The following is a 17,864-nucleotide window of genomic DNA, read 5'->3' on the forward strand; positions in this document are numbered from 1 at the left end:
GTATTTGTTGCATGCTGTTTTGTATAAAACAAGCAGCAAATTATTTCTTCCACATTCAAAGGGGTGCAGAAACGCAACAAAAAGAACTTGTCATTAAATGACCAAGTTTAATTTGCACTCGCAGTACAAAAAAACCCCAAATGCACGTGTTAAAACAGATGCACTACTAGGTTTCGCCAACCTATATCGTAGATCATGTTGATGAAATATCAGTTTAAATGCGGTGGGAATTTCTCCACATATTTCTAATAAACTGTCTCTGACTAAGTTGTTGTTGTCCGGTTTAAAACGTTTCTGGCACGTAGTGAGAATAATATATATTTGACCTAAACAGATTAAAGGGATATAAAGGGCATGACAACATGAACAAGGGTCATCTGTTATTACAGCATGTGAGAATTAGTCTGTTGAATGCTAGTACATGCTATGACCACCAGGTGGTGTTGATGGTCTATAGACCATGGCTTCATACCCAGATATAACCATTGATGCATCATTGGATATTACACAGGAGTAGGGTACTGAGAGCATCTATACAGATTAGAAACCAACATAGCAATATGTTCTGCCAGATAATGTACCTTTTGGACAGTCCCACTTGAAGTTTTCATTTCCTCTAAACAAAATTATTGTTGGTTTAGTTTAGGAGCATGCTAAATGTCGGCACTGCTCACCATTCACGGACTAAAATGAGTAAACACTCGATTCTGCTGATTGGGGCTTTTGTGTTGTGTCAGTAATAGATGGTAATATTCTCCTTTTCAAAGAATCATGCACACACCATTAATTCCAAATCTTTTTTGAATTTGTTTATATACATAAATGTAATTTCCCTGTCCATGGAGTTCTATCACATTTATATTTGGGTTAGATTTTACAATTGGATAAGAAATAATGTATATTATACAGATGCAAGGAAAATATGTTGTGACTGAATTGCACACCTGTCACCCCATTGGTAAGAATGAACCTAAAACTGTTCCAGTGTTCTTTTCTACAGTTCAATCTAGAAGAAAACAGACAAAGACAGAAAAATCTGAATTTTAGGAAGTTTTTAACATAAAAATGATAAATCCAGGATTCTCTGATTATTAAAGTATATAATATGTTCTTGATAGGATCTAAGCGTATGGTTCTTACATATTTTCCCCATACCTTTCATAACTAAATGGTCAAAGAGGGGAAATTGTATAGCTTTGAAATTATATTGTCTATCTATCCAGTTTCAACAATCATGGTAAAAACAAAACAAATTGTACACTGTACATCACAAAGCTTTTCAATGGAATACAAGCATCATTATTTGAATTTTAAAAAGTAAGGAAACCTATTATATCCATCGCTGGGGGAATCAAGCGGAATAAAAGTGAATGTAAAAAGGAGAATCAGTTTACATGTCTGGTTCAGTTTACTTCTCTACCAAGCAGTGAAAACGGAAAGGGGGTGTAATAGCACAATGAGCTGGTTCAACGATGCAGTACCCCTCCCTCCATCCCATCAACTGTCCTGTCATCATTAGATCAGAACACAAAATGTCCGCCTTGTAAACAGAGGGAGGAGGTAGGGGGGTAAAGCAGGAATGGAGGAAAGAGGGGGACCAAGGAGTCGGGGGGGGGGGCATACAAGTGCACGTTTAGTTTACCTCACATCCTCACCCAGACAGTAACACAAAGCTAAAGCATTTAGTCGCCTCAGTTAACACGATCCTCTCTCTTTTTCGCCTCTGTTTTTACCCCCCAGGTATAAGAACCATAGCCTGGTTTCAGATCTATTTGTGATGTCTTGCTAACTTAATGGCAACATAGCACAAACAGATCTGCAACCAGGTGATAAGAACCTGAGTTTGGAGGGAAAAACAGACCTTAAACCGACCCCCCTCCCCCTAGAGAGAGATGAGAACCTCTCCTCCTAGAGAGAGAAGAGAACCTCTCCCCCTAGAGAGAGAAGATAACCTCTCCTCCTAGAGAGTTACGAGAACCTCTCCCCCTAGAGAGAGATGAGAATCTCTCCTCCTAGAGAGACGAGAATCTCTCCTCCTAGAGAGAGACGAGAACCTCTCCCCCTAGAGAGAGAAGAGAACCTCTCCTCCTAGAGAGAGATGAGAACCTCTCCTCCTAAAGAGAGATGAGAACCTCTCCTCCTAAAGAGAGATGAGAACCTCTCCTCCTAGAGAGACGAGAACCTCTCCTCCTAGAGAGACGGGAATCTCTCCTCCTAGAGAGAGATGAGAATCTCTCCTCCTAGAGAGACGAGAATCTCTCCTCCTAGAGAGAGAAGAGAACCTCTCCTCCTAGAGAGAGAAGAGAACCTCTCCTCCTAGAGAGAGAAGAGAACCTCTCCCCGGCCTAGACAGAAGAGAGATTTAAAGGATATGTATAAGAAATAATCTACAATCAACTAATAAAATAAGGTTGATCCACACGACAAAGCCAGTTTGATTTTTTTTGTTATTAAGTAAAATGACACAAAATAAAAGCCAATCCAGCTATCACACGCCTGTACATGAAACCGCTGTAACAGCAAAACCTTTAATGAAAGAAAAAAAAACAGCATTCCAGAAACAGAGTAAAACATAACAGTCTGGCACAGATAATACTGGTACTGAACTGCATACAGAATAAACCCTTTTATGTCTTCAGGCACATATCATGGCTGTAAAAAGTCAAAGTTGACGAGAGACATCAGGTCAAAGAAGTGGAATTTTGTAATACTAAATGAAAAATAATATACAATTTCAAGATAATGTGTTTAAATAGAAATGGAGATTGAGTTTTTGTGTGTGTTGTGTGTTAATTTTCATATAAATCTGACTGTTTGTGCTCCCCTAGAAGAGACAGTCTACAATTAGACAGAACAATTTTTAAAAAGACAGCTAAAAATTGAAGGGCTTTTGGACAAAAGGGGACCACTCTAAATATGTTGCTAGTAATGAATCAGAACTTTCATTGAAGGAAGAGGGGGACAAAAGATGCTTCTTTCCCTTAGAATAGGCTGCAGTCTAACAAGGTACAAATCTGTTGTTCTGTCACTGAACAAGGCAGTCAACCCACTGTTCCCCCGTAGGCTGTCATTGTAAATAAGAATTTGTTCTTAACTGACTTGCCTAGTTAAATAAAGGTAAACTACGTACTGTAAAACAGCATGATGACGAACAAAGGAATTGTTAATGAGACAATGGTCTCCTAAAACACGCACAAACAACACAACGCATGACTTGAAAATATAACTAGAGTTGAAAAAAATCCCTGGAAATTCTTCAAGGGCATAATAATAACATACACATCAGGTACCAGAAGTTTCATAAAAAAAATTGAAAAAGCATGAAGTTCACTGCTCTACTGTAGCTACACTCCTAGCAGACTACAAAATATAGATAGAAAAGAAGAGAGAGACATGCCCCTGTCCTGAGCAGTTACAGCCACCTGGTCAGCCAGGACTGACCCACTCCCTACACAACAGGCCGCAGCAGGGTGCTTTCTTCAGTGGCCACTAAGTCCTCTTCTTACCCTCCATCTTTGTCCTGCAGTCCAAGGGAGGGAGGGGGTCATAGTTCACAGGTTGGAGGAGGGTTAGAGCTTTGGCTGCCCAGTAATTCAGCATGTACTGTTTCTGGATCAGCAGAGTAAGGATGAGGAGGGTGAGAAAGGTGGAGTTGTCGTGATGGTCTGTGTGTACTATGTGGGTGTGTGGGTTAGAGAGGAAGAGAAATGTGTGTGTATGTGTGTTGGGTAGGGTTGAGGTTTCGGAGGAGGTTTGTGTACAGAATAGGGGAATATGGGGTTCAGAAAGCCAACTTTCTTCACCAGGCTTATAGGGCCTGAGTCTTGAGCTCGATGGGCTCTCCTCTGGCGTCTTGCTGGCTCTCAGCCTCTGGGGGCCTGGTACCCTTCAGGATTGCCATCCTCTCAGAGAGGCTGCGCATGCGGGGGAACAGCATGAAATCATAGATAATAGCTCCCATAGCACCGCCAATCATCGGACCCACCCAGTACACCTGCCACAGGACCAGAACAAAGAGAGGGAGGAGAGGAAGACAGACACACACACACACAGAGTGAGTGAGAGAGAGATAGGGAGGGAGAGAGAGAGAGGGAGAGAGAGAGGGGGAGGTGTGTTGATGAGTTCATCTAGCTACATGTCACATTACACAGTTCTAAACTCCAAGCAACACATTGTAACTTGTTTTTAACTTGCTGTAAATGTTAAATGTAAATGGCTTTATAAGGTGTGAACAAAAGGTCTTACCCAGTGGTTGACAAATTTTCTGACCAGCACAGCGGGGGCGAAGGACCTGGCAGGGTTCATTCCAGTACCAGTATAGTACATCTACAGGAAGGACAGTGGATCAGGGTTATGTTTAGGTAGCAGTGTGTAGAATATGGAGTGGTCAAAAACCTCCCTGCATCATAATTGCCCTCTCTCTAGTGTCCTGACCAACCACATCAAAACAATGGATTACACACTCCTTCTCCCTTGTAGTCACAGGGATGGATTAGTCAGGTTTTACTGCTTCTGTCATTGTCATCTAATCATTCATCATTTAAATTGACCGAAACCTAAATCCCCAGCTTTTGTCTATTATATATGCTGTTGTGATCGTATTGTTGAGTCATAATGGCCTCTCTCTCCAAGACTGTCTCTTACCCCACCTTCATCCCAGTTGACCCTGTGTCTAAGCTCGTTTTCACCCCGATACAATTCCCTATATAATCCATGGTCTATAAATATATATTTGATATATTTGTAATATGTCTTACCCCCAACAGATGTCCTATGAGAACAGAGAAGCCGATGGCCAGGGCGGCAGAGCCCAGGCGTCCGTTACGCCTCTCGTCGGTCACAGCGAAGATGCAGACAACCAGCTGCAGGGTGAGGAACACCTCCACAGTGGTGGCCATGCCCAGGCTGATACCTGGCTGCAGCTGGACAAGGGGTCAGAGATCGAACACGGCTTAGTGAATGGTTCCAGTTCACTTTTGGAAGTCATATCGGCTCCACTGGCCGATGTGAAAAACTTCAGCAGTCAGTCAATCAATCAATCAATCAATCAACAGGTTGAACCTTAAACACATCAAAATGACTCACGGAGAAAAGATCATTAGCAAATCTTACATTGTCCTTGCATTCTAAAGAGTGGTGTTTTTGTGTTATTACCTATTCATAACGTCTAACATTGTAAAAGAAAATTCAAAATGTATCCACAACCCTGGCCATGTTTTATTAAAGACTGTTGTACAGATTCAACTGCTATATAACCAACACATCTGCCACAGGCCTTCTATTAGGACCTTTAAACTGAGTTGCTAAATTGTCTGATACTCACAATGTTAGAAAGACTGAATTGGAAATTCTAATAGACCACCTAATTGTGGTTACACACGCAGATGTTCTTTATCCCCTGTCAAGTTCATTTCATTCATTCAAATGGCAGATGAAAATGGAACTCTGAAATGTGTGATAAATACTTTCCTATCAGGGTTGGGATCAATTCCATTTCAATTGAACTGAATTGACTGAATTCGCCTATCATGGGTCAAGTAGTCCAAAGATTGTCTATTATATTGACAAGATAGTCAACTGACTGCTCTAACAATGGAAATACTGTCCTCAAAGATGGAAGGCAGGCGGGAGGAGGCGAGATAAGGTGGGACAATTCTAGCCAATGAGAGAGCAGATACACGTGTGAACAACAGGCCATAAAGATAGAGGACTCATCTTTGTATCTCTGCCATCATAGCGTCAGCATGGGCTCATCTCCATTTTAAAGTACTCTATTTTCTTCTTCTTTGACTGATTGCTCCCAACTCATAGGAATCCCCACCCAGTTGACTACTTTAAAATGGTGGAATCCCTTAATGGAAAAGCCCTCTATCTGTCTCTATGACAACAGACACTACTCTGATAGTCATAAAAAAGAAAAGTTGCCTCATGCCTCATGCGTCCATGTATATATCAGTGCATTCGTAACAACCTAACCATCACTACCGTCACGTAGCAAATTAGCAATACATTTTTGTGTTGACCAAATTCTACACTCTCATTTACCTCACTTCGTGGGCTTATTTTCGTGGATACATTTTGGGCGGAGTAAAACTTCTCGCTTTGCCTCTTTGTCTCTGGCTAATCTTACCATGTTGAGTGCCAGGTTGCCCCTCATGTTGTTGGGGGTGACCGAGTAGAGCACAGCGGCCCCAGCCAGCGCCCCCAGACACTGGGCCACGATGTAGAAGACAGCACGGAACAGGGACATCTGGGAGCCAATCAAGTAGGCGAAGGTGACAGCCGGGTTGATGTGTCCACCACTGATGTGACCGATGGACTGGATGAGGGTGGCAGCGGCCAGGCCGAAGCAGAAAGCCACGTGGAGAACGTTGTGGGACCCGGTGGTCCAGCGCAGAGCCGCCCCCAGACCGAAGAACACAAAGAACATGGTGCCATAGAACTCAGCGAACACTGCCCGCCAGAACGACATGGAACGGAACTCCCACATGGTGGCCAAAAAGTCAAGAGGCTAGCCCAAATGGCTATCCCAAATGTGTATTCTCCTTTAGAGTGAGTTTAGCTCTGCTTACCGTATCAATAATGACTTATCTCAGTGATGCCTTCAAGGTAAGATTAAAAAAAGAGAGCAAACTTCAAAGCAAAACTGGCCCCTAAACCTAAAGATGCTTCCGCACGTAAACAACAGTTCCACATGCAACTCTCTAGGAGTCACTAACTTTACTGACTTCCAATGATCTGCAATGTTGCTTTCTGTAAGCTGTTTTCAGTCCAGTTATAGAAAACCGCGTCCTGTCTGTGTGGATGGAGCGTGGGTCTCTATGCGTCTATATGCCAACCCTGCTGGTCCTGTCTGTGTGGAGCGGAGCGTGGGTCTCTGTGTGTCTATATGGCAACCCTGCTCGTCCTGTCTGTGTGGAGCGGAGCGTGGGTCACTGTGCGTCTATATGCCAACCCTGCTGGTCCTGTCTTTGTGGAGCGGAGCGTGGGTCTCTGTGCGTCTATATGCCAACCCTGCTCGTCCTGTCTGTGTGGAGCGGAGTGTTGGTATGCCAACCCTGCTGGTGGTTAGTAGAGAAAAGGATGTCCTGCAGACATTCAGCCTCTCTGTCAGAGCAGGGAGAGCCCATGGGACTATTTATAACAGCCCAGGGCCACGGGCCCCCGGGGGAAGGGGCTGGGAGGGTTCATCGTACAACACAACAGATCAACACAACAAAAATACTTAACCCTTCTCTCACCCTGACCTCTCGCTGCCCAGTGCCCATGCCAGGGATCATCATCCTAACTCTAAACCTGAACTCTGAGGTTCATATAGTTCATATAGTCCAGGACACAGATAAAAGGTTGAAGGAGGAGAATTTTGAAAGGCTATAGGTTTGAATAGACATATTTTACTTTGATCATGTGTAAACTCAGGAAAATCCTATTGAACAGGTACCAGTAGTTTGGGTGGTATTCCTAACTGTTAATATTGGTAATGTTAGACGTTGAGGTCGGTGAGGTCAGATACTTGACATTCTGCTACTACCAGTAGTGGATCGCTTTAGACAAATAGCAAATCACATTTTATTCGTCACATGCTTTGAAAACAACAGTGAAATGCTTACTTACGGTCCTTTTCCAACAAGAAAAAAAAAAGACCATAGGTCTTATATATATCGACTCAGTACTGGTACTCCCTGTATATAGGCAAGTCATTTTTACTCGTTATTGTTTTTCACTGTGTATTTATTCATTATTCATATATATATACAGAAACCAAGCTGAACATATGTATATATATGTATATATATATATATATATATATATATATATGAATAAATACACAGTGAAAAACAATAACGAGTAAAAATGACTTGCCTATATACAGGGAGTACCAGTACTGAGTCGATATATATAAGACCTATGGTCTGGTGGTTCCCAGTTAGCCTTTCCAGAGTCCTATTGGGCCCATCTCATCTCTCCAGTGGGGTAAAAAGGGTCTGTCCTCCTCTCTCAACATGCTTCAAGTGCTGACAGACACCAGAGGACAATCCCAGCATTCATAACACCATAGAGCAAGGGAGGCCCCATAACAGAAACCAGGCTGAACTCACAACCTGCTGCCAACAGAAAGACTGAAGTAATGTGTGGTTATGCATGCAGTATTCTCATCTCACTATGACCTGAAAGACAGGACGAGTTCAGGAGATTGATTGACTTACTGTCTGTTATGACAACATCAATGTAACTCTGACAATATTCTTTGATTATTGAGGGTTTATAATATGTGTGGCTTTATATCAATGCAAATCAGTGATATGAACTATATCCATATTAAGAAGCCGGTGTGCCTCTACAATGGTGTTCTCAACTGTTAGTATTTTCCAAAGTTGATCTCTAACACTGCCTTGAATATGTAACTGGGTTTTGAACCTTCAACCTTCAACCTTACCCTCAACCTTTAACCCCCTCAGTTGGCAACACTGCATCCAGAGGGGTGCCTCATTATCAACCGGTCTTTCTCAATAGTCTTCTGATTGTCTCCACACGCTAAGCTATTCTCATTCTCACACATCCACTCTATGAAACCCTTCAATGGAAACTCCTAGTGAACGATCATTACATTGATTGCAATACATGTATTGCTTTATTCTCCATAGGTAGCTCTCTCCCTAGTATTCTGGATGGGTGCAATGCAATTCAAGTTGGTTCTGCTCAGCCCCATATTTGATTAGGCAGACTTTTACATTGTATGTGGCGGCTGAGCGGAGAGGCTCGGGCTCAGGACAGATAAAGCAACAGAGGAGGAGGAGAGGGGTGGGGGGGGGGGGTGGGGGGTGAGCGGACTACAGGGGGTTTGTTATTGAGCTTCAGCACGGGAGCGTCCAGCATCGCGCTGATCAGGCTAGCCCGCTAGAGAGGACAGACGGATGAAAGGATAGTGCTGTGCTCAGGGACATTTTCCTCCCTTCCTTTCATACGCTAGAAACAAAAGGCTCCCAGTCACAGATTCTGTTGCTTTCTATGATCTGTTTGTCTTGCTGTCGAATGTATAAGAGCTGCCCTTATCCGTGGTGGAGCAGTAGCTACTCAGATAGCTGCCCTTATCAGTGGTGGAGCAGTAGCTATTCATATAGCTGCCCTTATCCGTGGTGGAGCAGTAGCTATTCATATAGCTGCCCTTATCCGTGGTGGAGCAGTAGCTACTCATATAGCTGCCCTTATCCACGGTGGAGCAGTAGCTATTCATATAGCTGCCCTTATCAGTGGTGGAGCAGTAGCTATTCATATAGCTGCCCTTATCCGTGGTGGAGCAGTAGCTACTCATATAGCTGTCCTTATCCGTGGTGGAGCAGTAGCTATTCATATAGCTGCCCTTATCCGTGGTGGAGCAGTAGCTACTCATATAGCTGCCCTTATCCACGGTGGAGCAGTAGCTATTCATATAGCTGCCCTTATCAGTGGTGGAGCAGTAGCTACTCATATAGCTGCCCTTATCCACGGTGGAGCAGTAGCTACTCATATAGCTGCCCTTATCCGTGGTGGAGCGGTAGCTACTCATATAGCTGCCCTTATCCGTGGTGGAGCAGTATCTACTCATATAGCTGCCCTTATCCGTGGTGGAGCAGTAGCTACTCATATAGCTGCCCTTATCCGTGGTGGAGCAGTAGCTACTTATATAGCTGCCCTTATCCATGGTGGAGCAGTAGCTACTCATATAGCTGCCCTTATCCATGGTGGAGCAGTAGCTACTCATATAGCTGCCCTTATCCGTGGTGGAGCAGTAGCTATTCATATAGCTGCCCTTATCCATGGTGGAGCAGTAGCTACTCATATAGCTGCCCTTATCCACGGTGGAGCAGTAGCTACTCAGATAGCTGCCCTTATCAGTGGTGGAGCAGTAGCTACTCATATAGCTGCCCTTATCCATGGTGGAGCAGTAGCTACTCATATAGCTACCCTTTTCCATGGTGGAGCAGTAGCTACTCATATAGCTGCCCTTATCCACGGTGGAGCAGTAGCTACTCATATAGCTGCCCTTATCCATGGTGGAGCAGTAGCTACTCATATAGCTGCCCTTATCCATGGTGGAGCAGTAGCTACTCATATAGCTGCCCTTATCCATGGTGGAGCAGTAGCTACTCATATAGCTGCCCTTATCCATGGTGGAGCAGTAGCTACTCATATAGCTGCCCTTATCCGTGGTGGAGCAGTAGCTACTCATATAGCTGCCCTTATCCATGGTGGAGCAGTAGCTACTCATATAGCTGCCCTTATCCATGGTGGAGCAGTAGCTACTCATATAGCTGCCCTTATCCGTGGTGGAGCAGTAGCTACTCACATAGCTGCCCTTATCCATGGTGGAGCAGTAGCTACTCATATAGCTGCCCTTATCCACGGTGGAGCAGTAGCTACTCATATAGCTGCCCTTATCCATGGTGGAGCAGTAGCCACTCAGATAGCCTACTCTTTCCACCCCATATCTACAGTATATGCACTCACTGTGTAGCATACCCTTTACCAGAGTGCTTATACTGTAGTACCATGGGACAGAAATTCCATAAGAATACATAGATTTTGGGGTGAGCCATGTCTGTTAACAATCACATTAAATCAATCAAATGTATTTATAAATGTATTTTTACATCAGCAGATGTCACAAAGTTCTTATACAGATAACCATCCTAAAACCCCAAAGAGCAAGCAATGCAGATGTAGAAGCACCATGGCTAGGAAAAATTCCCTTTGAAAGGCTGGAACCTATGAAGAAACGTAGAGGAACCTAGGCTGGAACCTAGAGGAAACCTAGAGGAACCTAGGCTGGAACCTAGAGGAAACCTAGAGGAACCTAGGCTGGAACCTAAAGGAAACCTAGAGGAACCTAGGCTGGAACCTAGAGGAAACCTAGAGGAACCTAGGCTGGAACCTAGAAGAAACCTAGAGGAACCTAGGCTGGAACCTAGGAGGAAACCTTGAGGAACCTAGGCTGGAACCTAGAGGAAACCAGGCTCTGTGACGTGGCTAGCCCTATTCTGGCTGTGCCGGGTGGAGATTAGAGAGTACATGGCCAATAAGGCCAGATCATTCTTCAAGATGTTCAAACGTTCATAGATGACCAGCAGGGTCAAATAATAATAATAATGTAGAGGGTGCAATAGGTCAGCACATCAGGAGTAAATGTCAGTAGGCTTTTCATAGCCGATCATTCAGAGGTCGAGACAGCATGTGCATGGGAGGGGGCGGGGGGGGGGGGGGGGGGGGGGCAGCTGGTCTGGGACAAGGTAGCACGACCAGTGAACAGATCAGAGTTTTATACCCACAGGCAGGACACCAGAAACTGGATCAGCAGCACGGCCAGGAGTCATCAGGCCAGGTTGTCCTGAGGCCCGGAGTCATCAGGCCAGGTTGTCCTGAGGCCAGGAGTCATCAGGCCAGGTTGTCCTGAGGCCAGGAGTCATCAGGCCAGGTTGTCCTGAGGGTGGGAGTCATCAGGCCAGGTTGTCCTGAGGCCAGGAGTCATCAGGCCAGGTTGTCCTGAGGCCAGGAGTCATCAGGCCAGGTTGTCCTGAGACCAGGAGTCATCAGATCAGGTTGTCCTGAGGGTGGGAGTCATCAGGCCAGGTTGTCCTGAGACCAGGAGTCATCAGGCCAGGTTGTCCTGAGGGTGGAAGTCATCAGGCCAGGTTGTCCTGAGACCAGGAGTCATCAGGCCAGGTTGTCCTGAGACCAGGAGTCATCAGGCCAGGTTGTCCTGAGGCCAGGTCCTCCAGGATGGTAGAGAGAGCGAGAGAGATGGCAGAATTATAGGGAGCATACCTAAGATCACACAAGACACCAGTTATTAACAACTGACCCCAGGACACAGACTGTTATAAATGATCATGTGTAATAAAAGGAAAGGGATGTTTCATTTTTATGATAAAGATCAGCGTGATTTTAAGCTATTCTCTCATACCAGTCAGCTGCACACTTCAATGTAATTTCCAAGCCCACTCTTACATGGAGAAATTGAGGAAATTGAGCTGTGCATGTTGATGTTATCACCAACCATTTTAGTAAGTTGACAAACAACTGAAATAACCGAAGAACACAGAGTTCTGTATTATCTCAAAGTCTGAGTCGACCAAATGTGTAAAAATCAAGCTATGCCTGTATGGCTGTAGGCCTTAATAAGGAAGAGGCAGGCCAGGCTCAGAATGAACTCGTTGGGTGGTGGGTTGTTGTATCTCTATTGTGGTCTGTGCGTTCTGCCCCCCTCCTGACCAGTCCTGCATTGGTAAGCCCTCTATTGTGGGTGTAAGCCTGTTTTACAGGGATGGGGTTAAAACCTGCTAGCGTGGGGAATTTATTTTCTATCACCTGCCTCTCTGCTTCAGACTGCTGACCCCAACACAACCAATCACTCCACAGCCCCTCTTTCTACCATCCAAGCCACATAGCTCGCTACCATCTATCTTATACTGTTTTGCCTGGCTATCTTAAGATTAATGCACTAGCTGTGGGTCGCTCTGGATGTGAGCGTCTGCTGAATGGCTGAATTGTAATGGAATTGTAATCTAGTGCTGTGTATATCATGTTATGTTGTTTCCTGTTTGGACCCCAGGAAGAGTAGCCATTGCCTTGGCAACAGCTAATTGGGGATCCTAATAAGTACTACACCCACCCCAGTCCTGCTACTGTGTGGTAGAATCACACACTACAGCATATAGAAGCCTAGACCATCTCCTTCTCTCCTCAATACCAGCTCCGAACTAACTCACAGGCACTACACAGTGGTAGAAACACTCATTACAACAAGGGTTGCAAAATTCCAGGAACTTTCCAGAAATCCTGGTTGGAGGATTCCGGATTTTCTGCCTATCACGTCTTGATTTCGGGAATCCCCCAACGTCATTGTTGGATCTATGAATTTGAATTCAGCACTTAGGGCTCCCGAGTGGTGCAGCGGTCTAAAGCACTGCATCTCAGTGCTAGAGGTGTCACTACAGACCCTGGTTTGATCCCGGGCTGTATCACAATCGGCCGTGATTGGGTGTCCCATAGAGCAGCACACAATTGGCCCAGTATCGTCCGGGCTAGGGGAGGGTTTGGCAGGGGTAGGCCCTCATTGGAAAATAAGAATTTTTTCTTAACTGACTGGCCTAGTTAAATAAAACATGTTTAATACATGACGTGTAGAAACTAAAGGTTTGTATATTTGCTGTGTCAGAAATGTTCCTCATAGTTGATTTCTTTGGTTTCGTGTATGAACGACGAAATAATGAACGATGTGGAAGGTGTGTTCCCATGGCGTGTTAGCAGGGTGGACCTGACCTTCCACGGAGTTGCATTATTTTCTAGAGAACGCATAGAGCCCTGTTGATTATCTCTTTTATACCATGGCTATAATTTAACACATTTACTGCTAGAAATGTGTTCATTTTCAGGTAGAAATGTGTTCATTTGCAGGTAGAAATGTGTTCATTTTCAGGTAGAAATGTGTTCATTTGCAGGTAGAAATGTGTTCATTTGCAGGTAGAAATGTGTTCATTTGCAGGTAGAAATGTGTTCATTTGCAGGTAGAAATGTGTTCATTTGCAGGTAGAAATGTGTTCATTTGCAGGTAGAAATGTGTTCATTTGCAGGTAGAAATGTGTTCATTTGCAGGTAGAAATGTGTTCATTTGCAGGTAGAAATGTGTTCATTTTCAGGTAGAAATGTGTTCATTTGCAGGTAGAAATGTGTTCATTTGCAGGTAGAAATGTGTTCATTTGCAGGTAGAAATGTGTTCATTTGCAGGTAGAAATGTGTTCAACATCCACTGAAGTAGGTAGCAAGTTTTTGTTTTCTTGCAGCTTATTTGTGGAACAATCTTCAACATGTTCTTAAATGTGATGTTCTGGTGTCTCTGGGGCCAGGTGGAAGCTATGATCCCTTATTGATGTCACTTGTTAAATCCACTTCAATCCGTGTAGATGAAGGGGAGGAGACAGGTTAAAGAAGGAATTTTAAGCCTTGAGACAATTGAGACATGGATAGTGTGTGTGTGCCATTCAGTGGGTGAATGGGCAAGACAAAAGATTTAAGTGCTTTTGAACGGGGTATTGTAGTAGGTGCCATGTACACGGGTTTGTGTCAAGAACTGCAAAGCTGCTGGGTTTTTCACACTCAACAGTTTCCCGTGTGTATCAAGAATGGTCCACCATCCAAAGGACATCCAGCCAACTTGACACAACTGTGGGAAGCATTGGAGTCAACATGGGCCAGCATCCCTGTGGAACGCTTTAGACACCTTGTAGAAGCAATGCCCCGACGAACTGAGGCGGATCTGCGGGCAAAAAGGGGGTGCAACTCAATATTAGGAAGATGTTCTTAATGTCTTCCTCCAAGTCTCTTTTGGTAGACGATAGAATATTCTGTAATCTTCTGGCCCCCGTCAAGAGAGAGGGAGGGAGTAAGAGGAAGAGAGAGGACCAGAGAGAGAGAGAGAGAGAGACAGACCAGGTAAAGGAAAATAGGGAAAATAATGTCAGTTATTAGAATATGAGTTCTAATATATAGTTCTGTGTCTCTGGCATCCAGCATTCAAGACCAGAGGCAAGCAGTCAGAGTGGAAAAACAGAGTATGATCAATTACAATAGACACTAGTACACTAAGAAGGAAAAAGGTTGCTACTTGGGACGCCTTAGTACTCCTTTCTCCGAAGATGACACTGTCATTTAGCTAACATGATGTAGCTGCAATAAAAGCTAACTATATGATTGTGTGTGTGTGGCAGACTTACTCTCGGAGGGAGCCACATATGTGATGGTGATGCCTACTATCTCAGAGTCACTGAAGCACAGTAGGAAGGTTCCGTTGAGGGCTGGTCCTTTAGGATCATGTGGAGGTGCTGCTTACCGATGAAATCAAATATCAACCTAGAGGAAGGAAGACACCAGTACACACCCTTATCTGTCTCTGTGTGTGTGTGTGTGTGTGTGTGTGTCTACTGTGACTCTACATATTAACTCTTTCAAATACTTTAGCTGTGCTCGATTGAGCTTGTCTGGCGCAATGGAACCAATGGAATAGTCCCAAAGGTATAAACTCTGTCTGTCTGACACTCAAGACTTTCAAACACTATTTGAACCCAGGTCTGCTCTGTGTCTGACTGGTAGACAGTTCATTTGGGCACACCGAAGCAAAAAAGAAATTCCCGAAAACTAAAACAAGCGTAGTCCTTCCCTGTTCCAGTCTGTTTTCTTCCGGGTGGTTCCAGGTGAACACAACCTAGCTCTAATTGTGACTGTCAGACATGACTCACCCGTCACTCCAATAGCTCTTCAGGTACCTCTTGGTCCGACTGGAGGAAACGACAGAACAAGATAGATGACTTTATGAAGACTATAGGTAGGAGGAAACGACAGAACAAGATAGATGACTTTATGAAGACTGGAGAAAATGACAGAACAAGATATATTACTTTATGAAGACTATAGATAGGAGGAAACGACAGAACAAGATAGATGACTTTATGAAGACTATAGATAGGAGGAAACGACAGAACAAGATAGATGACTTTATGAAGACTATAGATAGGAGGAAACGACAGAACAAGATAGATGACTTTATGAAGACTATAGATAGGAGGAAACGACAGAACAAGATAGATGACTTTATGAAGACTATAGATAGGAGGAAACGACAGAACAAGATAGATGACTTTATGAAGACTATAGATAGGAGGAAACGACAGAACAAGATAGATGACTTTATGAAGACTATAGATAGGAGGAAATGACAGAACAAGATAGATTACTTTATGAAGACTATAGACAGGAGGAAATGACAGAACAAGATAGATGACTTTATGAAGACTATAGATAGGAGGAAACGACAGAACAAGATAGATGACTTTATGAAGACTATAGGTAGGAGGAAACGACAGAACAAGATAGATGACTTTATGAAGACTATAGATAGGAGGAAACAACAGAACAAGATAGATGACTTTATAAAAATGTATTTTTTTATCAGCACAATTCATAATTGTACATAAGAATTGGACATCCTTTATTCTTACATTTCCTTATGACACCTGAAAACTCATGGAAGGATTTACATAAGGACATCTCTCCCAAATCTGGTTGGTTAAAAAACCATCCATGCACATAAACTCAGCAAAAAAATAAATGTCAATTTTTCAGGACCCTGTCTTTCAAAGATAATTCGTAAAAATGGCATGAGGCATGAGGACTGCAGATGTGGCCAGGGCAATAATTTGCAATGTCCGTACTGTGAGACGCCTAAGACAGTGCTACAGGGAAACAGGACTGACAGCTGATCATCCTCGCAGTGGCAGACCACGTGTAAACAACTTCTGCACAGGATTGGTACATCCGAACATCACACCTGCAGGACAGGTACAGGATGGCAACAACAACTGCCCGAGTTACACCAGAAACGTACAATCCCTCCATCAGTGCTCAGACTGTCCGCAATAGGCTGAGAGATACTGGACTGAGGGCTTGTAGGCCTGTTGTAAGACAGGTCCTCACCAGACATCACCGGCAACAATGTCGCCTATGGGCACAAACCCACTGTCGCTGGACCAGACAGGACTGGCAAAAAGTGCTCTTCACTGATGAGTCACGGCTTTGTCCCACCAGGGGTGATGGTTGGATCCGCGTTTATCGTCAACGGAATGAGCTTTACACCGAGGCCTGTACTCTGGAGCGGGATCGATTTGGAGGTGGAGGGTCCGTCAGGGTCTGGGGCGGTGTGTCACAGCATCATCGAACTGAGCTTGTTGTCATTGCAGGCAATCTCAACGCTGTGCGTTACAGGGAGGTCTACTACACCTGTTGCATTCGGCGCACGTGACAAATACATTTAGATTTGATTTGATTTTGAAGACATCCTCCTCCCTCATGTGGTACCCTTCCTGCAGGCTCATTCTGACATGACTCTCCAGCATGAAAATGACAACAGCCATGCTGCTCGTTCTGTGTGTGATTTCCTGCAAGACAGGAATGTCAGTGTTCTGCCATGGCCATCGAAGAGCCCGGATCTCAATCCTATTGACCACGTCTGGAACCTGTTGGATCGGAGGGTGAGGGCTAGGGCCATTCCCCCCAGAAATGTCAGTGAACTTGCAGGTGCCTTGGTGGAAGAGTGGGGTAACATCTCACAGCAAGAATGGGCAAATCTGGTGCAGTCCATGAGGAGGTGATGCACTGCAATGGTTAATGCAGCTGGTGGCCTGACTGTTACTTTTGATTTTGACCCCCCCTTTGTTCAGGGACACATGATTCCATCTCTGTTAGTCACATGTCTGTGGAACTTGTTCAGTTTATGTCTCAGTTGTTGAATCTTGTTATGTTCATACAAATATTTACACATGTTAAGTTTGCTGAAAATAAACGCAGTTGACAGTGACAGGACGTTTCTTTTTTTGCTGAGTTTATGACATTACAGGAACCTGACAGACGTGGTAAAAACCTGGTTGCAGTACATACCATATTCCCGGAATGTGGCACATGTGCTCTTACTGGAGGTGTGTTCCAAAATGGCTGTGTTATTTATTGATCAACACGCCAACATTCTGACTGGAAAAGTCAGAACAAAAACAGTTATTTAAAGACTCTTCTTTGGCCATCTTAAACATGGGTTTACTCAATGTTAGTGATGGCTGTTTAACAGTCTGTAACAGTCCTGGTTAGGCCCTGTACCAGTCCTGGTTTGGCCCTGTACCAGTCCTGGTTAGGTCCTGTACCAGTCCTGGTTTGGCCCTGTACCAGTCCTGTTTAGGCCCTGTACCAGTCCTGGTTAGGCCCTGTACCAGTCCTGGTTAGGCCCTGTACCAGTCCTGGTTAGGCCCTGTACCAGCCCTGGTTATGCCCTGTACCAGTCCTGG

At 44.3% G+C, this 17,864-nt stretch overlaps 1 protein-coding gene across 1 annotated transcript; it reads right to left on the bottom strand.

Moving 5' to 3' along the window:
- Positions 1-2,429: 2,429 nt before the first annotated feature.
- On the bottom strand, positions 2,430-7,604 carry LOC110532730 (lens fiber major intrinsic protein-like). Its single transcript, XM_021616843.3, has 4 exons — positions 6,131-7,604; positions 4,758-4,922; positions 4,246-4,326; positions 2,430-3,994 (listed from the first exon to the last, which is right to left on the bottom strand). Exons 1-4 carry the CDS (start codon positions 6,488-6,490, stop codon positions 3,809-3,811), a joined length of 792 nt encoding a protein of 263 aa, XP_021472518.1. The 5' UTR covers positions 6,491-7,604; the 3' UTR covers positions 2,430-3,808.
- Positions 7,605-17,864: the final 10,260 nt, after the last annotated feature.

Source organism: Oncorhynchus mykiss, chromosome 9, assembly GCF_057628025.1.
Source record: "Oncorhynchus mykiss isolate SJ-2025 chromosome 9, ASM5762802v1, whole genome shotgun sequence".
NCBI lineage: Eukaryota > Metazoa > Chordata > Actinopteri > Salmoniformes > Salmonidae > Oncorhynchus > Oncorhynchus mykiss.

Bases quoted from the DNA above. Each gene is read 5' to 3' on its own strand.
- LOC110532730 (XM_021616843.3), bottom strand. From the start codon at position 6,490: ATGTGGGAGTTCCGTTCCATGTCGTTCTGGCGGGCAGTGTTCGCTGAG. The intron at 4,327-4,757 runs GTAAGACATATT...TCCTTCCTGTAG, and splicing joins TCATAGGACATCTGTTGGGG to ATGTACTATACTGGTACTGG. The intron at 3,995-4,245 runs GTAAGACCTTTT...GTCCTGTGGCAG, and splicing joins GAAAATTTGTCAACCACTGG to GTGTACTGGGTGGGTCCGAT.